The 25,717-nt window shown below is 48.4% G+C and overlaps 1 protein-coding gene across 1 annotated transcript; it reads right to left on the reverse strand.

The window, feature by feature from the left end:
* Nucleotides 1–1,316: 1,316 nt before the first annotated feature.
* On the reverse strand, nucleotides 1,317–8,333 carry ZDHHC22 (zinc finger DHHC-type palmitoyltransferase 22). The gene is made up of 2 exons (XM_068148642.1): nucleotides 7,399–8,333; nucleotides 1,317–3,347 (listed from the first exon to the last, which is right to left on the reverse strand). The coding sequence occupies exons 1-2, from the start codon at nucleotides 7,958–7,960 to the stop codon at nucleotides 3,082–3,084; spliced, it is 828 nt and encodes a 275-aa protein (XP_068004743.1). The 5' UTR covers nucleotides 7,961–8,333; the 3' UTR covers nucleotides 1,317–3,081.
* Between the last annotated feature and the right edge of the window lie 17,384 nt (nucleotides 8,334–25,717).

Here is a 25,717-nt window from a genome sequence, read left to right on the forward strand (position 1 = left end):
GTGACATTGCTGTTGAGTTCAGCCTTCATTTACTAAATCACAGCTAAGAGCAAAGGTTCTGTTCATGGTTGTTGAGCCCTGTTACATTTTCTTGCCAAGGATTTCTATAAGTGGATGCACAGATATAACAAGGAAGGGATGTTGGAGCAGCTGGATAATTAAAGAGCCACTCTCAACTGTTTCTGCAGAACCACTACTCTACCCCAAACAGGGCAGTCTACACACTTGGGAATGAAGCCAATATACAGGGTGAGACTAATTTTATGTTTCTATAGCTCTTTCCATCCTGGAGGATCATGACTGTAAAGGCTGTATCCACCTAGAAGTCCCACTGCAGCTGCTGAAATACACTGGTTTGCTGCAAAGGAACCATTTAGAGGCATAAAATGGGGATACAGCAATTTACAGCTGGGAACAGAGGCATCTGACAGAAAGAATAATTGTGTGGAACTCTGCTGCAGTTACTCAGATTGGAGCTCTCTGTGCTTCAGCAAGGACTGAGACTTTGCAATGGGGACAGACAGTGGTGACCTTGTGACACAGGGGCCAGACTTGATCCAGCCCTGGTGTGAAGAGGCAACAGGCTTCACAGACAGCTAATTCTGTTGTGCTGTATGGGGGCTGTTCTTGCAGAATGTCTCGCTGAAACTGAGTCGCTTGTGCCCTTCTCAGCATGTGGCCTTGAAGAGCTTACAGCCTGAGGCAGCATGGCAGCAGGCATCAAGTGCCACGAGCTGCCCGAGACTGCACTGTCAATCAAATGCCAAAAGCAGAGGGCAAAGGTGTCAAATGATAATTTCTGCTGATGTGAGGAAGATGCTGGATGAAATGCTGGGAGCCTGTTGACTTCAGAAATAAATGAAAAAGAAGTTGGAGCAACCAGTTTGTGAAATAAAAATAATCCTGGGAAACCTTCCAAGGAGAGGTGTATGGCACAAGGCATTGGCTCCTGTTCCAGCAACAAGGTGACTGTCTGCTCACCTTGATGCCAGCAGGGAACAGTCTAAGTGAGGATGCCGTTTGTGGGTGATGATAATAGCTTCATTTTCCTGTAGTGTTCAGTTGAGGGTGACAGTGTAATTTATAAATAGAAATTGGAATGGGTCTGCAAGTTAGATATTAGATGCATTTTTAGATTGGTCATTACATTTAAGCAGGAAAGGTGAAAGGACTTGTCCAGAATCATGTCGTGAATTGCTGGCAATTCCAAGAAACTAATCCTAACTTTTTTCTTCAACGTGTCCATGTGTATGCTGTGAAAAAAAAATGTACAGAGACAGGTAATGAACTGTCAAAAAAGCACAATGCAGCCCACCTGAAAAAACAGACCACTTTTTATTGTTCACTGTTAGTGAAAATACAGCATCACACGTGGGAACAGCAGTGCGTTCATGTGAACACACACTGCGTAAGGACATCTATCCTACAAGTTTTAATTATCCAGCCAAGAATTTTTCCAGTATATTTTCATGGTTAATCTGCTCATCACAATAGACTATGTTTGTTATTGACCCAAACATACACAAGTGTGAAGTGGTGTGAGATGGTTTCAAAGCCTGTAGGAACGAGTGCCTCTGTTCTGGCTCACAGGAAACGCAAAGATGAAAGCAGGTGCATTGCCCTACCTGGGATGAACTGAAAGCATTTCTGAGGAAGAAGTAACATTTTTCACAGCTTGTCAGCATACTCCCCGGCCTATTAAAGAGAAGCAGTGGATTCCTATGCAGCTTGCATAAGCTGATGCACTTTCCCCAAATGGAGGCTTCTTGTCGCAGCTGCTCAGGAATCCAGCACAATGATCCTGGTAGAGATGTCATGGTATCCTTTCTTAAGGCACCTATTAGCATAGGATCTCACCACTTATCTCATGGGCTGTTGCCACAGCTAGAAAACAACTGACACATTAGGTTGATTAATCCCTGTAGTAATTCCATTAACCTCCTTAATGGAGTTATAACATGGATGAATTTACCCCTCTGCGGCAATGCGAGAGGGGATTGCCCTGGAGAGCCTGTAACTATGTTGTGGCAGGGATGTCCAAGGTGAACAACATTTTAGTGCAGAGTGAAGCATCCTGACATGCTGTGAAATCTTTCTGTCTTCTGGGATTTTGAACTCCTCACAGCACTAATGGTGCAGGTGCCCCTGCAAGAATGTGATGCAGCAGGGCTCAGACACATCAGCAAGGCTCTTGGCACACTCCTGACAGCGTGTCTGCACTTCCTCTCCCTCTCTCACAGGCACACATGGCCTACCTCTTCACGTAGCTTCTCAAACACAGCCTTTTTGTTCACCTTTATGGTTTCTTCTCCTTGTGCTTCTTTCTTATCATGATTTATCTGTTTGCTGTTCCCTGTCAGAAGGGCAGCATTGCCTAGACTGTGTCATTCAGCAAAGGACTGCTGAAAATAAGTAGCAGCGCTGCAGTCCTAATATATCATTGCATAGGGTGCAGATCAAGAACAGAAATGAGGAATTCTGAATTTCTCTTTGTTTTCTTCCTAATTTCTGAGCCTGTGGAGAAAAGGTTTACCTGCCACACTAGCCATGTGCATAGCCTGCTCCTAAAGCAGCTTGATTGTATTTCAGCTCTGTCATTGAAGGGCTCTCAGTAGAAGTTACCTCAAGGACCCGCAAATGGCACTCTGCAACCCCCTGCCGAACCCTGCCAAGGAACAGGCACCCTTTTTTTGCAGTCTACGACAACAGCCCAGGCTCTCTGAAAGATCCTGCTGCAGTTTGTTAGGGACTATATAGGGTGGCTAATGGGGCTGGGGGCTGGAAGAGTCAGGCAGAAAGCCACAGGAGGGTCTGACTAATTTTTCTGCTAGTTCAAAGGCTGTTGCCCCATACACAGCTGCAGTGATGTGACTACTAAGCTGCAGTATCTCTTCATCTACATGGTTTTTGATCTCCTTGTTAATATGCTAAATTTACTCTGTTTGATAGCCAGTCCTTTCCTCCCACAGAGGCTGCAGTTCTGAGAGATGGAGTAGCCCAGCTCTTTAGTGATCCAGGAGACAGTGGGAGAGAACAGGGAAGGTGTTGTGCACATGGGATGCACACACACGCCTGGGAATTTTATTTCTCTTTCTGCCTACGGTAGTCACTTCCCACGTTCAGCACAGGGATGAGAAGTCCTAGCAGCCACCTCTTGCCAAAGACCTCTTGCAGGTTCTCCCTCCAGGGCCGGGCTCTTACCACCATCCCTTTCCGCACTTGGTACCGTGTCTGCCCACGCAGGATCAGCAGCAGCTGGTGGCAGCAGAAGCCAGCACAGGCCAGTCCAATCCCAAGCCAGAGGTAGAGCATGAGAATGACAAACATCTCAGAGCTAAGGAGGGCTCCTGCAGACAGAGTCAGGGGAGGGAGAACCATAAAAGAAAGAGTTTAGACAGACCTCACATGCCAGTGTAACACTCAACCCCAAGAGCCAATGATTTGCCTGTGTTCTGAGGCTGCAAGTGGGGAGTTAGGAGCAAGAGAGGCTGGTTCAGGCAGGTATAACAGTTTGCTTTGTGGAGTGTGGGCAATGGACCCCACTGGGGAAATACTAAAATGATAATGCTCTCCATACAGTTATCTCTTTGCTGTTAATGTAAGGATTTAGATTACAGGGGGAAATTCAGCCAGGAATGAAACACATCTGCAAGACTTCAGCACTACTTTGAAGAATGGTTAATTTATTTCAGGCCCTACCCTCTCATTACAGTGAACCTAAAATTTCCAGGTTCCTCATGAAAAGAGATGTGGATCCTAGAGCATGAAGATGCTTCCAGAAGCCTTGTGTATGCATTAATACTAGGCAGAAAGATTTGGGACATCTCTCTCTCAGCACTGCATGTATATGTTAAAAATGTGTTTAGAAAGCAAAATAAATCAGTAATGACTTCCCTACCATTGGGCAAAGATCAGTTTCATATGAATGCAAGAAACAGAAAACTTTCTAAAATACAATAGCAATTCCTTTTTACAAGGCATTGCTGGAATACTCAAAACACTTCCTAGGTCTGAAGCTCCTAGTTCAACAGTGTTTGTAGTATATATTTATGCTCAATATTATTATTATGTGGGCCTTTTCTTCTACAATGATTTCAGAGCTCCTTCTGGAAAATATTTGTATAATATCAGGTGTCACTGAGTGACCTTTCCATGTGGAGGCAGATCGAAGCCCATTAAAACATTCTTCTTTGTGTCTGCATATGAATGTGTACACGTTTGGTTTATATCAGTGTGTTATGAAACATCTGTATTTACACACAGGCACACAAAGTAATAGCTGATACCTTCTCACTGGTTCCTTCAAAATCTAGAAATGAGAAAGCTCTCCCATGCTCCTGTCCCTCTAGAAGACCATTTAGCAGACAGACTCTGGCAGGTGGAAGCTCTGGTCGCTTTAAGGCCCAACAAGAGCAATTGTGCTGGAGCCCTTGCTCCAGCACACTAGAGGTGTGCTGCCTTAAACAGGCACAGAGATGCTTCAACTTTTAAATTCAATATAAGGCTGCTTCTGCTATACAGAAGGACTGATTAGGTGGTGTCACCTGGTTTTGCAGTCTCTGAAACCTGGCTTCTTCACCTGGCAACACTGTAAGTGAGAGATTGGGGCTGATTCATGGCAATCACATCAATCTTTGGACTCAGCCAGCAAACCCCTCTGAGGATGATTTGTAAGGACAGTGACTACAGCCTCAAGCTTTCAGAGATTGTCCTCACTTGAAAAAGTCACAGAAGTCCTTGGGTTTTCTTCCTAAATGCAATGTCATCTCTCCCTTCTTATTAGATCCCATTCAGCTCAGTGGGCTTCATATGCAATACAGCAAGGGAAGAAGCCCCTTAGGATGATGACAAATCCTCACACTAATCCTGTCAGAATAACTTAATCTATCAGGCAAGAAGCCAGAACCAAATATGGGTTTCTCTGCCCCTCTTTTACTGGACCAGAGCGTGACAGACATTTGTCCTTTCCTACAGCTGACATTCATACGCGACATGGAGAAAGACAGCTATTTTCTTTTCAAGGTGGCTGTAAGCTTTATTTCTACGAGCTGCTGAAATTTGACATCAAGAAATTAATTGCCCTTGTTTCTCTTTGCAAATGTTGAGCATCTCTGAGCCGTCCTTTCTGGATGCATGATTTTTTAACCTTTTATTTAGATTACCTACATAAAGCAATTTTTAGCATTTGTTTTGTGGATCCAATACGACTTTGTGTCTACAGAAGTGCTTTCCATTTGTCTTTCATCACCACAGTCCATTTTAGTCTCAGATTCACTTTTGCCCTCACTGACCTGGTGTGATCTCAAGCTTATTGCTATACATTATCTGTGCCAGAAAAGCTGAATCACAGGCTGAAATTATAGACTCTGGATCAGATTCTAAACTCCATGCTTGAGCACAGCCTGGGCAGAACAAACCAAGTGAAAATTTTCCTAGCATGAAAGCAGGGAACACTCAGTTGACATAAGACCAGCAGATTTCCTTCATTCTCCTTTACCTCTCCTCCAGCGCAGAGGGCATAAGAGAGAAGAAATAACTTACGACAGCCCTCTGATAGTTATGTTAGCTTAAAAATATTGGGTAGACAACCCTTCCATGTAACTATTTCAGTCTGTATTTGTCTTTCCTGATCTGAATGTTAAATGTGCTGGGTAGAAGCCCAGCAGACCATTCCTCTAAAGCAACCAAGATACCACACGCCCATATATCGAGGCAGCAGTTCTCACCCCAGCCAAGATGGAGGTTCAGTAGGAGGTGCTGAGAGCTGCTGCCTCTCAAAGGCATCCTGGTTCCCAGCTCCCAGCCCCATTGTGTCCCATTCAAACACTGCCTACATGCTGTCTCCGACACTACAGTTGCTGACACCAGAGCTGAGGCACTTCAGTAGCTCTTCATATGCATCCCAGGGCCCAGTTCAGTGCAGATGAGCCCTCAGAGTCAGAAAGACAGAACTTATTCCTTGATAATCTCCTCTCAGGTCCCTGCTTCATCTCCCGGGCTGGCGTGTTGAGCAGAGCTTAGGCACAGAGGAGAATCAGCCCCAGTTTTTTTCAATGCTAGTGAAGCTTGAGCAATTATTTACAAAAACTCTTCTACTTGGAAAAATGACTCCATAAAAATGTCATGGCAGGATTTCATGCTTATTGGCGCTCAGTGATTACCATGACAAATCTGCCAACTCGCCAAGTAGAGAGAGATGTGTTTTCAGATGGCAACCCTGCAAACTTAACCTGGAATCCAAAAAGAAGGCTGAGGCCTCTCTGGTTCCTGTATCACCAGCAGTAGAGTCGTTACATTCAGATCATAATCAACACTTCTCCTGACGGTGCACAAGCCAAAACAGAATCTGGGCCCTTCTTACTGAGATCTGCTGAATCTGCAAAGCTACAATATATGGGATACCTATTTTAGTCTAACAAAAGCTGATCAAAGTGTGCGAGGCATGAGCTGCAGAGTGGGGAAAGGCATTTTTCTACAGTTACTTTCAGAACAGAGTAGCAGCCTAGGCTGCCTGCATAGTCCCTTCTCTGGGACTAGGTTTCATGTAGCTCTTGGGTTTGGACAGAGTTGAGAGTATAAAGGTGTGTTGAAAGGTGAAGAGGCAAGGTTGGAAGAGGAGAGGAAGAGCTGTGGGAGCAGAATCAGGAAGGGGAAAGGTTATTGAGGTTTATGGAAAGGCATGAAGAAAGGAGAAAGGGGGATAAGCAGAAGGAAGGGTAAAGGATGAGGACAAGGAGAAAGAGATAGCTGCTTTTGGTGTGGAGAGCTTGCAAAGAGCAGGCACAGAGTTCTGGTTCTCTGTGAACCTCTGACGCAGCCTGTCTTCATGAGAGAGGTGGCTAATCATGTCCCATTAACTCCTCTCCTGGTTTCTGTTGCCCAAACACCAATCCTTCTGTGCTAGGAGAATGGCAAGTAAGTTTGTGCTGCCAGGAGGCAGAAGGTGGGTAACAGTGGAGGAGAGAGTGGACCTGGATGAAGAGAATGAGAATATCTCCACTGGGATCTGAGGAACCTACAGACTTGTAGGATACAAAAACCTACAGGACCTGAAACTCTGCCTGTATGGCAGCCAACAGATCTTCACTGGCAATACAACAGCTAGCTCAGTTCTATCACTGGCAAGTTGACTGTGGGTTGTTATCCAGAGCCTAATGCACAGGGTTCTGGCTGTAACCTGGAGTGGGTCCAGCCTTTATTTCAAGTGAAGCAAAGTTCTTTGCAAAGGCTGCCTCTAGCCTCTAAGAAGAACTTGGCAAAACACAAGCAATTCTCCCTTTTGCCCATTTTCCCACCACTGCTCCCCACACATAGCTATCTGAGAGGGATCATGTCCCTCCAACCCCAGGAGCCCTGGAGGAAGAAGATGCTTCTTATCTACAAGGAAGGAGTTCTTACCTGAGAAGAACTGGCTGATGGAGTGAGGCAGAAGAGTAAGGAAAGCCAGTGGGTTTGCAAAAGACATGGAGAGTGCAGCAGAAATGTAAGCCATGCCTGCCACCAGGGAGTCGAGGCAAGCCAGGGAGGTGTAGAGGCAGAACATGATGAAGTTTCGCATGTTTCTGCTCCCAATGCAGTTCCCTGTGAAGAAACAGTGGTGGTCATGCCTCTGGGTGACCCTGGCACACAGTCTACAGAAGTGAGTGCTGGGCAAGGCTGAGCCAGGGGACCTGCTTCCATCCAGCCAGTCTGTCACCACTTCAGCTCCTTTGCCCAAGTTTAAGCCCTTCCCCAAGTCCTCTGGGGAGTTCTGGATCACAAGGATGTAGTTGCCCAAGGCATTAGCTGAGAGGAATAGGAAGAAGGCCCCATGCAGCAGAGCAGGAGAGAAAAGTGGGGTGATAGAAGGGTCTCTGAACATGCTGGGGATGAAGAGAAAGATCTGGAGGACGAAGGTCACTAGGGAGATGCACAAGAAGTAGGCTGGAGCGATAACATTGAGCAACCTGAGAACTAGCATTGCGGATTACGTTCCTGCAGGGGAAAGCAAGGAGAGAAGGAACATCACCGCTCCGGCTGCACACTTCATCCTTCCATTTCCTGCCGGGTCCCGGCCCCGCTGCCTCCGGGAAATGCCCTCCGGGGAGCGATCTCCCTCGCTGCCGCCCTACGACCGCAGATGGGCCGGGATAAAGGGAGAACCCGTGGGCAGCGACCGCTTCTCGGCGCCCGGAGGAGACTCCCCGGCCCCGGCGTCTCCCTCCGGGGAACTTGCAGCAGCGATGCCCCAGAGGGGCTGCGGAGGCTGGAGGGGAGAGCCGGCTCCCACGGTGTGCCGGCGACGTGGGCACTGTTCTGCTCGCTAGCACAGTCCCTCTACCAGGCAGGGTCAGTTTTGGTATTGCATGAGAGGAAAAAAGGTGGTGCTGGAGGAGGGGGGAGTGAATTGAACGGGGGGGGAGGAGGGGGGTGGAGGAGAAGAGGAGGGGGGAGAGGTTGCTCTAATCCACTGCAATACGGATCAAATCCAATGCTCTCATTTATCCTTTAAAGCCGCGGATCTACAGATTACCTCTATAACCGCTGCCCTGCTCTGCACGAAATTAGAAAATGCACAAAACAGCTGCTCAAGTGCTGTCCGGATGCAACCTGCGGCGCTGGGCTACCAAGCCGGGGCGGCCCCGCGACCACAGCCGAGGCTCCGCCCGGGGACGGCGGGTCCTCACCGGCCCGGTGGACACCCCTGGTCCCGATACCCCTTGACTCCGGGGCTCAACCTGCATCGCCAGCGCACAGGACAGCCCGGGGAACCAAACGGCAGCTGGGTGGGGGCTGAGTGCCCCAGCACCCCGCGCACCCCTTCGCCGGCAGCCATAGGGGCTTCCCGGGGCCGCAGTACCTGCAGAGCTCCGGCGGCGCGGGGGATCGGCTGCACGCCGCCACCTTTCAGTCCCCTGGTCCCCGGGCGCACCATGGGGCCGCCCGGTACTGGCGTGTCTGGCGCCGGCAGAGCCATTGCTGCCGCCCGGCGCGGCGGCCGCCTCCGGCCACACCGAGACCCCCCACGGCAGCTAAGCAGGAGCGCGTAGGTCAACGCCTGCCCTCCCTCTACCTCTCCTCTATCCTCCTCTTCCTTTCCCTCTCCTGCCCTTTGCCCTGTCACTCCTCTCCCTGACCCTGCCTCGTGTCCATTTGTCCCGGTCTCCTGCCCGGTCTCTCTCCCTAGCCCTGTGATTTCCAGACCTTGTCCCCACTCCTCCCCCTCTTTCTCTCCTCCCAGTCCTGTTTTTGTCCCGTCCTCTTCCTCCCCCGACTTCGTTCGTCTTCGGTCGCTCTCCCTGTCCCTGTCTGTGCTCCTGCCCCTGTCTCTGCCCTCACCTCTGCCCCTGTCCCCATCCCTGTCTTTGTGCCTGCCTCGGCCCGGCGCTGTCCCTTCAGCACCAGCCGCACATCCTGCGGGTCCCTCTGCCTCCCCCCACGACCCTGGACCCTGGGAAGGAGAAGGGTGTGCATGGGGTATGAGGTCCTGACAACTCCCATGGGAAGAGGAGGGGGTAGGAGGGGAGGTTTCCCTTCTCCACCCTCAACGTGGGTGAGGGAGGCAAGGTGAGGTCTCACAGCGTCTCCCTACCACACCAAGTCTGCCCCTGTTGGAACTGACATCTGAGGCAAGGAGAAATTTGAAGGAAAATCTCTGCAGGTTGAAAGCATCCCTGGGGTTGTAGAGCAACAGCAGGTAGTTCGAAAATGCTTTGAACTGGGCAGGTGGCAGCTGGGCAGTATGACATGCTGGCAGAAGCTTTGCAGATGTGTTTACCCTCTGACAGCTGAACACCCTCACCCTTCTCTGCCCACCCACACAATCCTTGTATTGTCTACACAGGCGCTGTGCACAGCCTCTCACTCTCCTACACACCTACACGCCACACCTCCCTGGCTCTGATGGAAACCATTCCTCTCTCCCTCCACAGATGAGCCACCCATGACAGGAGAAAGGGAGAGAAGAGTGTTGCTGAGCTGCATCTTTGCCCCTGGAAACAGTCAAACTCTGCACTCATCAAAAGTCAAAGAAAGATGGCTCTAACTAAATCTCAGACTTACTGACCAGCCCCTAAGCACAGACTCTGTTTCTGCAAAAGAGGCTCTCCCTTTGCCTGAAGGTTCAGAGCAAAATTAAAGTATGTTTCTTGTCTCAGTTTCTAGGGAGAGAAGCCTGGAGGAAAGACTAGCTGTGTTTGTCTCCTGCTTGTGCACTAGCAAGGAGGATGATGACAGCAACCAAGCATTCAAGGGTTCTTTATCAGAAATAACTTTTTTTTCCCCTTTGTTCCCCCTCCCCCCCCCCCAGATACCTTGCATGATTCAATATTTCTGAGACAAACAGGGGCAATAATAAAAGAAAATGCAAACCCTATCTGCAGGCACTGGATCAGCAGTGATGAACAACTAAGAGACACCTTCAGCAGAGCTGGGGGGAAAGCTGCTCAGAAACGATTGAGCTTTCACTCCCACCTCCCTCATTCTCCTGTCACGACTACTGAGAATAAAAATCCTCCAATATTCCCTCAACTCATCAACTTAAAGTAGTCTGAGCCTTGCAATAAAGATACGTGACCCAGCCTGGATTTTATCTTTAAATAATCAGACAGTGTTTTCTCCATATTTTAACAGCTTACATCAAAATAATAATAAAAAGAATTACAGAGAAACCTTTTCATGTCATGAAAGATTCTTGACTGAAGGGACTGCATCTCATGAAAGACATTAATCCTGCCTGTGTAGGGGGTATTATAAGCTGTAGCTAAAGGGAAGGGAAGGGAAAGGAAAGGAAGGGAAGTGTTTTCCACAGGCATGGAAGAATGGTGAAGCAAGATGATCTGCACAGTCTCATTAAAATGCCCCTGCAAATTGGTGTTTATGATTTCTCACTGTCAAAATACTGCTTTCATATTTTAGAATATAGTAATATATATATATAAAAATTCCTCTTTCAGTGCTGTTTGTGGTGTTACAATGAGCTGTTGGCAGGATGGGGGAGAAGTTGCCTGGGGATGAATTTGCCTATGCATATCATAGAATCATAGAATCAATAAGGTTGGAAAAGACCTCAGATATCATCAAGTCCAACCTACTACCCAACACCTCATGACTAACTAAACCATGGCACCAAGTGCCACATCCAATCCCCTCTTGAACACCTCCAGGGACAGTGACTCCACCACCTCCCTCGGCAGCACATTCCAATGGCAAACAACTCTTTCTGTGAAGAACTTTCTCCTCACCTTGAGGCTAAACTTCCCCTGGCACAGCTTGAGACTGTGTCCTCTTGTTCTGGTGCTGATTGCCTGGGAAAAGAGACCAACCCCCACCTGTCTACAGCTTCCCTGTCAGGTAGTTGTAGACAGCAATAATGTCTCCCTTGAGACTCCTCCAGGCTAAACAATCCCAGCTCCCTCAGCCTCTCCTCATAGGGCTTGTGCTCAAGGCTGCTCACCAGCCTTGTTGCCCTTCTCTGGACACATTCAAGAGTCTCAATGTCCTTCTTAAATTGAGAGGCCCAGAACTGGGCACAGGACTCAAGGTGTGGCCTAACCAGTGCTGAGTACAGGGGTAGAACGACTTCCCTGATCCTGCTGGCCACACTTTTTCTGATGCAGGCCAGGATGCCATTGGCCTTCTTGGCCACCTGGGCACACTGATGGCTCATGTTCAGCTGGCTGTCAACCACTATCCCCAGGTCCCTTTCTGCCTGGCTGCTCTCCAGCCACTCCAACCCCAGCCTGTAGTGCTGCATGGGGTTTTTGTGGCCAAAGTGCAGCACCCCACACTTGTACTTATTAAATGCCATCTTGTGGGACTCTGCCCATCTGTCCAGCCTGTCAAGGTCCCTCTGGAGAGCCCTTCTACCCTCTAACAGATCAACACCTGCTCCCAACTTGTGTCATCTGCAAATTTACTGATGATGGACTCAATTCCCTTGTCCAGATCATCAATAAAGATATTGAATAGGATTGGGCCCAGCACTGATCCCTGGGGGACACCACTAGTGACTGGCTGCCAGCTGGATGTGACACCATTCACCACCACTCTCTGGACTCAGCCCTCCAGCCAGTTCCTAACCCAGCACAGAGTGTTGCTGTCCAAGTCACAGGCTGACAGCTTGGCCTGGAGATTGCTGTGGGGGATGGTGTCAAAGGCCTTGCTGAAGTCCAGGTAGACCACATCCACAGCCTTCCCCACATCCACCAGGTGGGTCACCTGATCATAGAAGGAGATCAGGTTGGTCAGGCAGGACTTGCCCTTCCTAAATCCATGTTGGCTGGGCCTGATCCCTTGGCCATCCTGCATATGCATGGGTATATAAGTAAGAGATGGGTAAACAAGAAGATTAGCACAGAGAGTGAGTGAAGAATGAGAATGGAATTTAATTTGGAGCAATTTAATTTTCTGCTGCTGTAAAATCAACATCATGAGAGAATCTGGATGTGTGGCACTCAGAAATACTATCTTCCTCTTTGACTCCTGGGGAGACAGATCTTCCCTAGACAGAATTTGGTTGTGACCCAGGGGATGGAGTACTGTAACCATCCTGCTTTTCAACAATAGGTACATGCAACCCATATGTCAAGATTTTCCTTACTTTCCTTTCTAGGGTAGGGATTATGCCAGATGCCTTTCTCAGGAAGACCTTGGTAGCTGGCCACAAGTAACACCTGAAAGAGCAATTTATTGTTTGTATTATCTACAATGCAGATGTTCTCCAGAAATTCATACAGCATACTGCAGCCAGCCCCTTCCTCTCATCCTATCCTTGATGTCGCTGAGTGTTACCAGTCCACACTTACCTCCTGGGCAGCTGTGCAGAGGGGCTTTGCACATAGCTGTATGAACCCATTCACAATATGCCCCTTTCACAAGCAAGGTAGGAGGGCAGTGGTATAAACCATACAGTTGTCAGACAGCTGGTGTTTTCATGATGTAGTTCAAAAACCTGGGCTACACTTGATGACTGGCAGATGACAGTGTCGGTATCTTGATGCCTGAATCTTCCTTGTGTTTAGACACTTTAAGCAGAATAAAATATAGTTACAATTAATGCCATGCTCTGTTATGCCTACCCAACACCTTTCAAAGTCTTGATTTAAATTGCATCCCAAATGATGTACCATTTCCTCCAATTCAAAAGGTGTATTGCCTCAGGCAGCCCCATTAGTTCAGCATTCAAGATTACAGCCCAATGGTGATTTTTTTCCCCTGAAATGAGTGAGTTAATCTCTGCTATTTTCTATGATAGTTTGGAAGAAATGAATGTGCTCTGTGGTAAACCCAGTGCTACTTGCCTCAAACTATCACTTCAATACAAGCCTTAGGAAGTTTTTGTGGGCTTTTTTTTTTTTTTTTTTTTTAGTTAGTTAGCTTTGAAAATTTGAACACCCTCAATGTCTGGAGAGGCTTCCACTTTGGTTAGGGAAAGTTGATTGGCCATAAAAAGCAGCAGGTGAGACGTGACGTCTTCAATTTAGCAACAGAACAAGTATAGCATGGTTGGCAGCATGCAGCTCTGCCTTCTAACCTGCCTATGTGGAGACATGATCAGAGAGGAAAAAGGACCTCATCCTTTCTTCATTCAGCTCTGGGTTACATTGCTGAGGTTGTCAGGATGGACCTGATCTTCCTGAAACAGAAAACTAATGCTAAGCTCCAACTCAAAGTGCAAAATGACATTCAGAGGCCAACTCAACCATCTTTCCCAGTTTCTCCATATCCTTGTCCCAGGTACACCTGTCCTTTGCAGACAAGAGTTCAATCAGGTCCCTAAGATCTCTAGTGATGGTGATTCTTAAACATTGCCAGGCAATCCATTCAGCTAATTTTCCTTTCAGAGTATGTCCTCATACCTAACTTGACACTCCCTTACAGCAATCTAAGATCTTAGTCCTTAGCCCAGTGGATACAGAGAACAGATACATCTTTTCCTCCCTGCAGTCTTTTACATACTTGAAAGTAGTTACCATGGCTTGTCCACATGAAGCCCTCCTGTTGCCTCAATCTTTCTTCTTAGGTTGTGTTTTGGAAACCTTTGAAAGAAAGACTGAAGGACCCAGGGTATTGTGTCTGTTGTGCAAGTACCTGAGAGCTGAGGGTGGCCAGACAGACTGACAGCATAGTTTAAGGTAGCCAGGTTTTAATCATTTTGACCCAAATTGCCAGTTGTGCTGCATCAGTTGTGCTGGGGTTTTCAGTGAGGAGGACAGTTATTAACAAGGAAGGAGATGGTAACTGAACAGTTGACAGATGGTCACAATTTTAGCACACCGTCAAGACCATACTGCATTTGAGTTTATGACTTAAGCTACTGAACCTCATTTTCAGCTCCCATCTGGCCAATCTTCACCTGCCCTCCCCTTCTCCTTCCTCCAAGGACAGTGTTGAGGAGAAGAAGGGGATTATACAGCCATACATCCTGCCTCAGTGTGTAGAGCCTCCCCCAAGCTGCTGAACCTGTGCTTTTTTCATTACTAACTTCACAGCTTATGATTCAGTGTAAAATGAAACTAGGAGGTAATGTTTGGTGTACAAGGTATTTAGGCAGGGACACATTACGATCCAGATAGTGGTATACGTTGAAAACTAATCCAAACAGTTCTAAACTAAATAAGTAAATAATCTGCCATCTAAAGACATATTCGTGGCTGCGTCTTTGTACTTGAGAGATATTTTCAGGTCAATAAGCTATGTGAATGAAGAGAAGAAATGGAACTGAGGGGGGAAAAATGCACCTAGAACTTTACTCTTCAAAGGGGCTTCTTCTCTGCCTTTCCCTGTGGTGATGTTCTTTAGTGAATGAATTTCCAGCACTTCAGAAGGCAAGGTGAAAGGCTTATTGACAAAAGGTCAGTTGCCTCCAAAGGAAGAATGAGTTGAGTAGGCTGTAGAGGATGTTTCAAGTCTATTAAAGAAAACCCACATTCTGAACCTCTGAATAGCAACCCACCACAGAGACCAGGTGTCATTTCTGTCAGAAAGTCCAAAACTCAGGTGACCCCAGTAGTTTGAGTACCAAGGGTATATAAATTGTGTCTTACAGGTCTTCTAACTCACAGAATTTTTCAAATTATTATTATTATTATTATTATTATTATTATTATTATTATTATTATTATTAAGCACAGGACTTGATGCCTAGGGTACAAGGAAGGCCATCCCTCAAAACAAGAGCTGATTTGCTATTCTGTCTGAACTGGAGCTGGCTACCTGGGGCTGCAACCAAGGGGCTGCTATTTCTCTGACACAGGTGATGACTAACAAGGAGAGTCCTGTGACTGAGGGACACCAGCTGTTTACAGATGTTCAACAAGGATTACAGAGCTCTTCCCACAAAAAAATCAGAGCAGTCACAAACATGGCCTCATCCTGCATGAAAGTTCTTATGTGTCTCACTGCTGGCCCTATCTCCCTCATTCTTGGAGTCACATAAACATCTCTTTTTGGGAGCAGAGGAGAAGGACCTAATGGCCAATGTATTTACAAGGAGTTGAGATATGGCACTATTGATATTCTGGGCAATTCTAGCTGACCTGTGCAACAAAACCCCGGGCCTGTTTGAAACAAGCACATAAAGTCACAATCTACAAAGCACTGCTGTGTTAGGAAAACTGTCACAAAAATCAGCATTCGACTCATTTGCTGCTTGCTGGTGGTGCTGGGAAATGAACTTTTGCAGTCCAATAAAATTCAGTGTGTCAGAGCCCAACAGCAGGAATAGAAAATATTGATAGGTGGGAAGGGAGTGTTGGAGGAGAGAAGGCACTTATGGGCCAGAGGTCAGGACAGGGGTACCCATTCCTCTGTCCCCCTGGCCACACACATGCCCCAAGCCCTGTCCCCATAGTGGTGTGGGGAGTGTCCCTCCAAGGGACTCAAAATCTTACAGTTCAAGTGCTTACGACTTCTCCCTTCATCAAACCTTGCCCACAGTACTGGTGTGGCACCAGAGCAATGGCTAAATGCCAGTGGAAAGAGCTGCTATAGAAAAGCTTAGGCAGTGAAAAGAAGAAACTACAGACAGCTTCTTCCTGCAAAGCTCTAAGCATCCTCTGCAGGTGTCTGGGTGCTCTCAAATTCCCATCATCCCCAGCAGGCTTCAGCACTGGATATTATACCCAGACAAGAAGATGCCATCCTGGGATTTTATGGGATTCCTCTTCTTGCTTTCAAGGTACTTTATCTAGCAGGAAAAGTGCACAGTAAAATGTCTCTTTTTGTTTCAGCTGACTGATTTGAAGCTCCTGAGACAAAAAAATCAAGCCAACTGAGCAGCCCCATCACACCTAGGGTGAATAACACAGCGAGGAAAGGTGCTGAACCAAGATTCCTTTCATTCTGCATCACTTCCAGACAGGACACTGTGGGAGCAGAGATCTTCAGTAGAGAATTAAAATAATGAAAGTAAATGGTGTTTATTGCAGAGGAGGATTAAAACCCAAAATATCAGGCATGAATATGTGAAGATGGTACTCTGAAGCAATCTGCTGGCAGTAGCAGAAGCAGCTACTGCTCCAGAAGTTGTGTACTGCCTTTTTGGACACTGGTGGAATCTTCCTCCCCACCCTCAGCTGCTCGCCTAACCCCCACCTGCTGTGCTCTGTTGCTGCTGAGCATTGTGTCAAATTTATATTTGGCACATCAAGGTGCAAGAGCCCTGGGCTTCATTTTGGTTTGTGAAGTGTCATGCACATCTAAGGAATCCTATCAATAATAAATAACAACAACACATGCACATATTCATAACCAAGTCACCATTCACATAGTGAATACTCAACACCCACCAGATGGTTCTTCTTTCTCTGACTCCAAAATGGAAGTGACCAGTTACTAAAGATGAAATAGACCTTCCCTTTTGCTGCTTCCCTTGGGCTCCAACTTGTTCTCTTGCAGAACTGCTGCTCCCTAGAGAAGGAAACCTTTCAGCCCTGGAAACAGCAAAATCATATGTGAAATATGAAATGTTTCAGCAGGAGCTGCAGCTAAACGAACACGGTATTAAATCAATTCCTGAAAACAGACTTGGATTAATCCTCCTGCCTGCTGCAGCAGTGCTCTAGGAAAAGTAATCTCTCTCCCTGCCATCTCATGGCTGCTGCTCTGTCATCAAGGTACTCCTGCAGTGGGTCTGTAAAGAGCAGCTCCTAAATTACTCTGTCTCTGCAAAAATGCTGGCTGTGCCTAGTGCAGTAGCAGCTCTGCACACCGCCACTATCCCAGCCGTGCTGCAGCTGGCCAGGATTTAACTGATTACTTGTTTGCTACATGGAGGGCTGGATTCTGCCTGCTTCATTCCCACCTGCCCCAGTCAATGCAGTTTCCATTTATCACTCATTACACAAAATGCACTAACAGCACCATGAGCAGAGACCAGGCCTCTGACCACTATCTTGCTTTTTGCCCTTCTCTGTCCCCATGTTGTCATACCCAGAGTAGCCTGGCTCTATTAAAGGAACAGAACCCATTCCATCCATCAGGTAGCTTGGTATGAAAGATGCTGGGATCAAAGTCTGACAGATTGAGAGGGCTTAGAGCCCAGACACCTCACTTTCTGAGCACAGATATTTAAGCCCTGGATTTAGTGCAGAAGAAGGGCCATTATCCCTGCCAGTCAGGTACTCACATGGGGGAGATTCCCACACTGATCCCTGACTAGGTTGAGGTGCTTTTTGTGCATCCCTGAGCTAGACATCTGCTCTGCCTCATCACCAGTCAGGGCCTCCTCTGGGCAGCTTTCTGTCCCTATTTGTGATCAACAAAATCTTTTCTCAGAGCAGACTAGGCTTGCTTTAGCAGAAGAAATTCAAAGCCGTGTTCAGGATGAGGATAAAAGGCAGAACTAGGACCTCCTCAGGAAGATGGAGGCAGCCCCACATTTGCCGGTTCCCAGCCCCTGTGTGGCCTGGATTCTCAGGGGTGGCCACTCTTTTTTGTGCCTGGGTGGGGAGGATCCCTACAGATGCTAGTAGTCCAGTGAACACCCTCCTTAAATGAGCCATGGCAGAATAATTGAGATGCTACTTTATTTTCTTAGCCAGAAGAAAAGAAAGACATTATTTGATCAAGGGTAAATATTTGCCAGGTTCCAGTAGCTACCTGATGTATTTGAATCAGACAAATGAAGCCCTTAGCGCTGCTTTGTATAAGCCCACTGTTAAATTAGTGGCACCTGACCAAAGGCAACCAAACATCAGGCTGCCTGAAGACAGCACATGCTCCTGTTAGATGGTAATTTCCCTTATCTACAAGCTTCTGGGCGTGTACAAAGGCCAATGGGGGTCCAAGGCCTACAGAGTGTCTGCTGTGAGGATAGCACCTTTGACTGTACTTTCCCTTCTTGCAAGCACAGTGATTGAGTGAGGAAAACCCATTAGAGGACTACAATGGAGGACTGGTGGACTTCCACAGTGGAGCATTAAAAGCACTGCAGCGGGCTTAAAGGAAGCACTGCTGTTGCAGCCAGTGTTCTGAGGGCAGCTGCTGGACACATGCAGAGTGCACGATTCCTTAGCTGACCGATTCCTTAGCTTGCTGATTCACAGGATGAGACTCATGGGTCTGGGGTAGCTTGCTGATTTGCAAGGTGAGACTCATGAGTCTGGATCAGCTCTTGCCCCTGCAGCTTTTGGCTTGGTGGCTGTACAGCTTGCCTGCTATAAGAGCTTTTTTCAGCTGTAACCTCGGCAGCAGCTCTTGTTGACTTTTCAGATACAGAACAAGGCAGAACAAGGCAACTTGTTCACCATTTCAGCTTGTACTAATAACATCCATAGACAATTAATGACCAGTGGTAGAAAAGACTGAAAGACAGAAACGCTATACCTTAACCTATGGAACTGAGTTTGGCCAAACATGGTCAGACACACAGACAGGCCAATAGGTGTCAGAAGGTCAGACCCGTGTGCAACACATGCAGTTGGTTTTCCTGGGCACCAGGCTATGTCCAGGCAAGTCTGGGCCATGTTCAGGTTACCAGACTCCTAGCCCCATTGTCTATCTCGAGCCAAAAAATCCCCCAGCAGGAGGGGGAAGTGGGGGCCTGAGGCTTGACCTACTGGGACACGTTCTGGACCTGTCCTGGGCCTGTTTGGCCCTAGAAGCACGCAGGCTTTTAAAAGCACTGCATCAGGGTTTGAAAAGCACTGCAGCAGTGCTTTTAAGCAGCAGGGAGGGAGGTGAATTATTCACCTCTGAAGACAGAGTGAGGAGTTATGGGAGGAAACAAAAAAAATGGGAATAGATGTAAGGGAGAAGTCTGCAGTCTACTTTTAAAAGCACTGCAGCAGTGCTTTTAGGCAGCAGGGAGGGAGGTGAATTATTCACCTCTAAAGACAGAGTGAGGAGTTATGGGAGGAAACAAAAAAAAAAAAGGAAACAAATGTAAGGGAGAAGTCCCATGGCAGTGGGACTGGGATGTTTTTTTTCAAGATTCACTTGCTTCTCTCAGACTCCTGTCTGATGGATTTCAGATAAACACAGCCAGTATCCAGGTTTCCAAAATGCCTCCCAGAAGCAAACATCTTCTTCACTCACAGCTGGGGAAAGGAGGCTGCTCCATAGGGCTGGAGGGGACAGCAGGCAGGCTGTACCCAGGGAGCTGAGGAGCAGCAGCTGCACAGCAGGAAGAGGGAGCATGACCACTTTGGGGACTCTGGGGGGACTGGGGCCAGGGGAAGCCCTAGGGAGGGCACAGGCACAAGGGGCATGATGTATAGGGCAGACTGAGAAACAGAAGCAGAAGAGGTGAAGATGCTGGATGTGACATGAAAACTGGAAAAACCAAGGGCACTTGGAGTCAGGAAGAGCCAGTGGAGTGGCTGGGGTGATCACCAAGATGAGAGGGACTTTGTGCAGGAGGCACTTGCTTGCGGAGCACCCTCCCAATCCTTCCACTTCTCACCGGATCACCCCGGGGCACACAGGTACCGTCCCGCTCCCAGTATTCTAGGGCTGCCGCTGGCCTTTCTCCAGCACCTTTGCAGCCGAAGAAGAGCTGCCGGGTCGCGTGTGACGGCTGAACCTGTCACCTGCTGAGGAGCGGTCCCCAGGGACTGCCGGGGGTGGGCCGGCACCATAAGGACAGGGAAGCACCCCCGCCACCACCCCGCACCGGCGCCGGCCGCGGCGGGGATGCCTGGCAGAGCCAGCAGGTGGCGCCGGGAGCCCGCCGGGAGCGACGGGAGGGACTAGAGGGGAGCGCAGCCCTGGCTGCAGTCTCGCCCCGGAAAGCCTCGCCGAGCCCTTCTCAAGGGTGTTTCCACCAGGTTAGCCGTGGTGCCCCTCAGAGACAGGTCTTCCTGTAGGTAGCAGAAAGCCTCTGCGGAGCCAGGCTTTCAGCGTTCATTGCGCAGCTCCCATGGGAAGACGCAGACGGAGGCAAACAAGGTCTTCTTCAGAAAAGCATGGCTCCTACCTATGGTCTTCCTTACCAGAGGTATCCGAAGGCAGTGGAGCAATGACCAAAGTAAAGGGGAGCAGCAACCCCACGCTCGGCCGGGCAGGGATAGTCACCTCCTCAAAGCCTTTATCATCTTGCCCATGGGGAAGGAACAGCAAATCCAGAGGCTGCACAGAGGGGATATTAGCAGAGACCGCCAAACTCCAGGAAAACTGACTTTTCCTATGGTACTTGCTTCCTATGTGTCCAAGATAGACAACATCAAGGCTCAGCTGGCTCCAACCTACCCATTAAATATGCCCCTGGGGAGCTTCACACCCATCTCATAGCAAAATGCCACCTTGTCAGAGGCTAATATAAACTGGGCAAAGTGCTGGCACAGAGGGGAATGGATCTGCTGAGCAAGAGGTGTTTAGGTCAGTAGCTGTAAGCCAGGCCTGTACCACTTCTGTTACGTGATGGTGTGCTGTATTTTCAGACCCCTAGGTTGCAGAGTCTGGGGAGCTTGCTTGGCTCTCAACCCCCTCAGCAAGGATCTGGAACAGTCAGGAGGCAGTGGCCAGCATTGACTGTAGAGCATACACCCTGTGGCAGTCAGCTCTTCTGAGTACAACTCTACATCCCTCACAACAAAAGGCATAGGAGGACAGATAGTAGGGGGTGGAGAGAGTTTTCAATGGAGGCTAAAGATATGTAAGGGATAAGAGAGTGGGAGCCCTGCAGTAAGATGGGGGCAGTGTAGGGTGCAGCAGTGCTGCAGGGGGTAGACTGGGGGCCACAAGCTTACACATCCATTCCCTAGGTCACCCACAGCATGGGCTGCCATCATCATGGGTCAGGAGTTAAGCATCTCAAGGACATAGGAGCCAACCACCATAACCCAAGAGAGACCTCTACCATGCCTCCCTCTTCATCTCTGTTGGGCAGCACCCAGCTGTGATCTTCCCTGGGAGGGCAGCACTTTTTCCCAAGAAGGATCCACCTGCACAGCAGCATCCCCCACCCAGAACTCCTCACATTGCTACTGATGAGGATTGCAGGTCTCACTGCAGGAGGATAAAATCGGCATCAGATGTGACTCTTGCCCACTGCAGTGATTCGTGCTCCATTGCAACATAGCTAAACACACTCCAGTTCTTCAAGCTTTTGCTTGGGAGCTCCAGTGCTTTCTACATATTTGTTACACCACACAGTACATTGATCACCAACAGAGCAAAAGGGCTGCTGCATCTGCCTTGTCTCAGTGTGCTAGAGCCCTGGGGCTCTTGGCGATCTGCTGAAGCTGTGGCAGAGCTGTTAGTTGCCGAGCCACCCAGGAAGGCAGATAAGGACCATCCAGAAGCAGGGCTGTGATCATCAGTGACCACCAGTGCTTCAGGATTTTGCTTTTATAATGGTATAACATTATTAGCCACTAATAGCATGCTATCCACTCACGTTTCCCTTACAGTTTCGGTTCAGCTGAGTGTTCCCAACTGTTCTCTGGTGTAATTCCAGCCTGATAAACCCCATATTGTCTCTGCCTGAGTGATGGTTTCGTTTCAGTACATGTGAAAGGAGGGGATGGAGAAAGCAGGTGCAAAGATTATGATGAAGTTGAAGATGATCTATTACACATGCAGTAAATGCATAGGTAAAGCCAGCAGCATGAGCAAGGAAATCATAAAAAGGCTCAAACATTGACTGCATGCTGCAGGCTGAGAAGTGGGTGAAAATAGCTGGTGAGTGGGTCAGAAGAACTGTAAGGAGACTGTGCTTTTCACACAACACATGGCTTACCCGAGGAATACCTTGCTGCAAGGTGCTGTGGATGCTCACATTTTATCTGGCTTCTGAATCTCTTTCAAGATGCATTTGCTCTTCTCAAGGTGTTTTCTGCCAGCTGCTTCCAGAACCAAAATGCTATTGCACACAAATCCCATTTTTTTTTTTGGCTCAGGGTAGCCTTTGGCTTTATTTTATCTTGGTCTTTTTTTTTCTTTTTCATTTTAACACTATGCTATACATGGAGGACAGGCCAAAGAGCTAGTTAGCAGAGATGCTTTTGTGGAATATTTTGTATATGAGACAGCTTGTTTGGAGTTAATGCCTTTCATAAAGGACCGTGCCACTGTGCATTAGCTAGCTGCTCTGCTGGAAACTGTTTTAGCTGGGGAGAACATCAGTGCAAACTGAGTGTTTGCCCCCAGGAAAGTCGAGCATGTGGGCAGAGACACAGCCTGCACAGAGCCCTGTGTTTGGCCAGCATGGTAATATGGTTCATTACATGACGTGCATATTCCTTGCTGGCTTTCCCAGCTCAGCCTGTCATCTTACATCCTTCCCCCATAGTCCACTGACATTCTCATTAAAGCTACCATCACTTTTCCCTGGTATCTCTGCAATCAACCTTTCATTGCTTGAAGCATCGTTGCAAATGCCATTTCCTGCTTCAGAAGGTCAAGTGCTCAGCCTGGATCTTCTTCTTGTCTGTCAGGAATTACTGGTTGCACCTCCTGCTGCAGAGGGGTCATTGTCTTGAGATGTACAGTAAAAAATTGACTCTGATCCATGACCTCCCCTTCAAGCTCCATATAACCATGTATTAATTTTGTTTTCCTTTCACACATACATGCATAAGAAAAGAAGATGTATTTTCCACAGAATGAATGCATTTGTATTCCTCTGTGTATACCTCTCTAGAGCCACAAGCAAGCAACATACCACACTCTGGGCTTTCAGAGCAGACACAGGGTCAGGTCACAGCATCTGTCACTGAAAGGGCAGGTGGGCAGTAGGTCTGAGCTCTGTGGAAGTGCAAACTAGCTATTTTCACAGGAACAGAGGATATTGATTACACAAATGCTGGTTTGGCATTACCAAGTGCAATCCTGCAGATCTAGAAGACCTGCAATGGGTCCTTCTTCAAGGGGTTGAGTGAAGCACTTTGTGTGCAAAAGGCAGGACTCTGGGGTGGAGAGAGGCTAGAAGCTAGAAGCTTCAAGCAAGAAGCTACACCAGTTGCTTTCAGTGATACAGAAGCAGGCGGGAGCGCCCGTAGAGGCACCACTGGAGGCAGGGGTGATTGACAGTCCGGGAGACCAAGGATAGTATTCATTGAGACGAATAGTTGGATTTAAACTGCATCAGTGGCTTGGACAAGCTGAGAGTCCTGTGTTGAAGGCCCAGCCATGATGTCTTGAGAGGCAGTGCTGGCAGTAGTGGGGTAGCACTGTGGGAACAACTTGCTACCCCAGGCCAGCTATAAAACTGCAATCTGGAGCCATGGAGAAATGTAGTGCCTGTAAGCACTGAGCCACACTGTCCTGCCTGACTGGCAATTGTGAAGAGCCAATTAGCATATTTCAATGTAACTGATTAGTGCCTGGTCACACAGCCTGGGTGGTGGGTAATGTTTGAAGCAAATTTGAAATTACAAGCATGCAGACACCAAACCTTGAGGGAGTTGGCATAGGAGAGAGACAATTTCCCAGCTTAGCAGCTGCGGCCCCAGTTTCCAATGGCAAGCTGCCTTCAAAGAGCACTGCAAAGGTCTGAGGTGAGCACTCGAAAATTAAGAAATTAACTTTTTTAATTAATGGAATTGAGGTGGCTGGTGTGATGGCAGCTCAGTCTCTGCTGCAGCTCTTCCAGCCTCTGTTTTTGCAAAGCTCAAGCCTCCTGTGGGAAGGGAGAAGCATCTCGCTTAGGACCAAGGGCCCCCGCCAGGCAGATCTCAGTGAAAGGCAGGGAGCCCTTCCCTGTTTGGAGGGATGTGGATCCATCACAGCCAGCTCTGCCCCAGATTTTGGGGGGTGCATGTGAGAGGTGATGTCTGGTATTTGGGATCTGAGAACGGGCTATGGGGCAGCCTGAAGGCCCCTGGCCAGGCTGTGAAGGGGACTGGCACTGCCTCAGGCCAGGATGGTGCCTGGTGGTCCTTTGCACTCTGAGGCCCACTGAGAGAAGCTGCTGCCTACAGGAGCCCTGTTTCCTTAGTTACAGCAGGCAGGAGGTGTTTCAAGAAGGAGGCAAGCAGTGCTGGGAAAGGCAGGTCTCAGGAGAAGAGGGGTAACACTGCCTTGGGGAGCAGCCTTTCTCCTGCCACCATTCCCTGGGCTGTACAAGGCAGGGTGCTTCACTAACACTTCCCTTACACCGAGATTAACCTTCATCTTCCCATGTGTCCACTCGGTGCCACAGAGTCCAGCTGGAAGAAATGCCAAGCACACACAGCCAGAGATAAAGTTAGCACAGAAGGGCTGCAGTGCTGGTCTGTGCTGGATGCCCAAGAAACCACCCAGCACCACTGGGTAATTGCAACTTCAGTCTCTCCAGGTGTGAGTTTCCATCTCTACCTGGGTGATAATCCCACACTTGTCCCAGGGATGAGAAGATATTAATTCCTGCTTTTGAAGAATGAACATAATGTAACAATGAAGGAAAAATCCTCCAAGGAAACCATTCTGTCCTTGAGGCAGTTTGCAGGCAAGAAAGTATGGGGCCACATCCAGGGCTGTGCTGCACCAGCACCATTTTATGCCATTGCCCATTCCCAGCCTTCCAGGTGCCACATCCAGACCCATCTGCACCACATGGCCTCATGAAATCTCATTCTGGCCTCTTCCCCACAGCTAGGGAGGTGAGGGCTCGCACTGATGGCTGCCTACAGGCACGCCCCAGCTGAGGGCTCTGCTCATGGGCAGTTGGCCTATCCTGACAGGAAGCAGAAGCATGGGGACATCCCAGCACCACCATGCTGTGCTAGGCTGGGCTGCCAGTCAGGGACACAGACACGTTTGCTCTAGGAGCAGGAACTAACAGGTGTTTTCATTTTCACACCCTTCAAGTCTGCCCCCAGTCCAGGCAAACTCTGTTTTTCCAGGGACATGCACTGGCTCCACAGGCATATTCCAAGGCATATACCTGGGTAAAGGCCATACCTTTGCCAGCATGTCTTGGAGCTGGCCAAGGAGAAACCACCAGCCCTTCTCAAAAAGCATGGGCAAAATATTCTTTTTTCTGCTGATGTTGTTCTTAGAACAAGTTATACCATCTTGCCTGAAATGCCTCTAGGCAAACTCAGCCCAAATCCCTCAGCCTGCCTGGAGAAATTCAGCTTAAATATTAAAGCCATAAATGATGGAAAAGAGGAGTTACATCTGAGAGCAGTACACAGATAGCAGGACGCAGTGCTACAGCTCCAACTGTGAAGCAGCGCCCTGTGCCTCATCTTCCTGCTGCCTCAGTCTGCAGCTCCATGTCTCTTCTGCACTGCTGCAGGGTTATAGGCATCACAGGAAGGAGGTAACAGGCTCCTCCACACACAGAGCTGGAGGCTCAGACACACACTGC

Source organism: Melanerpes formicivorus, unplaced genomic scaffold (genome assembly GCF_026170545.1).
Source record: "Melanerpes formicivorus ecotype bairdi unplaced genomic scaffold, bMelFor1.0.p_v2 SCAF_17, whole genome shotgun sequence".
NCBI lineage: Eukaryota > Metazoa > Chordata > Aves > Piciformes > Picidae > Melanerpes > Melanerpes formicivorus.

What these genes read in the sequence shown, in the direction of transcription:
- ZDHHC22 (XM_068148642.1), bottom strand. Translation starts at nt 7,960, where the DNA reads ATGCTAGTTCTCAGGTTGCTCAATGTTATCGCTCCAGCCTACTTCTTG. An exon ending in CATCAGCCAGTTCTTCTCAG is followed by an intron (nt 3,348 to 7,398) that starts GTAAGAACTCCT and finishes CTCTGTCTGCAG; the next exon opens with GAGCCCTCCTTAGCTCTGAG.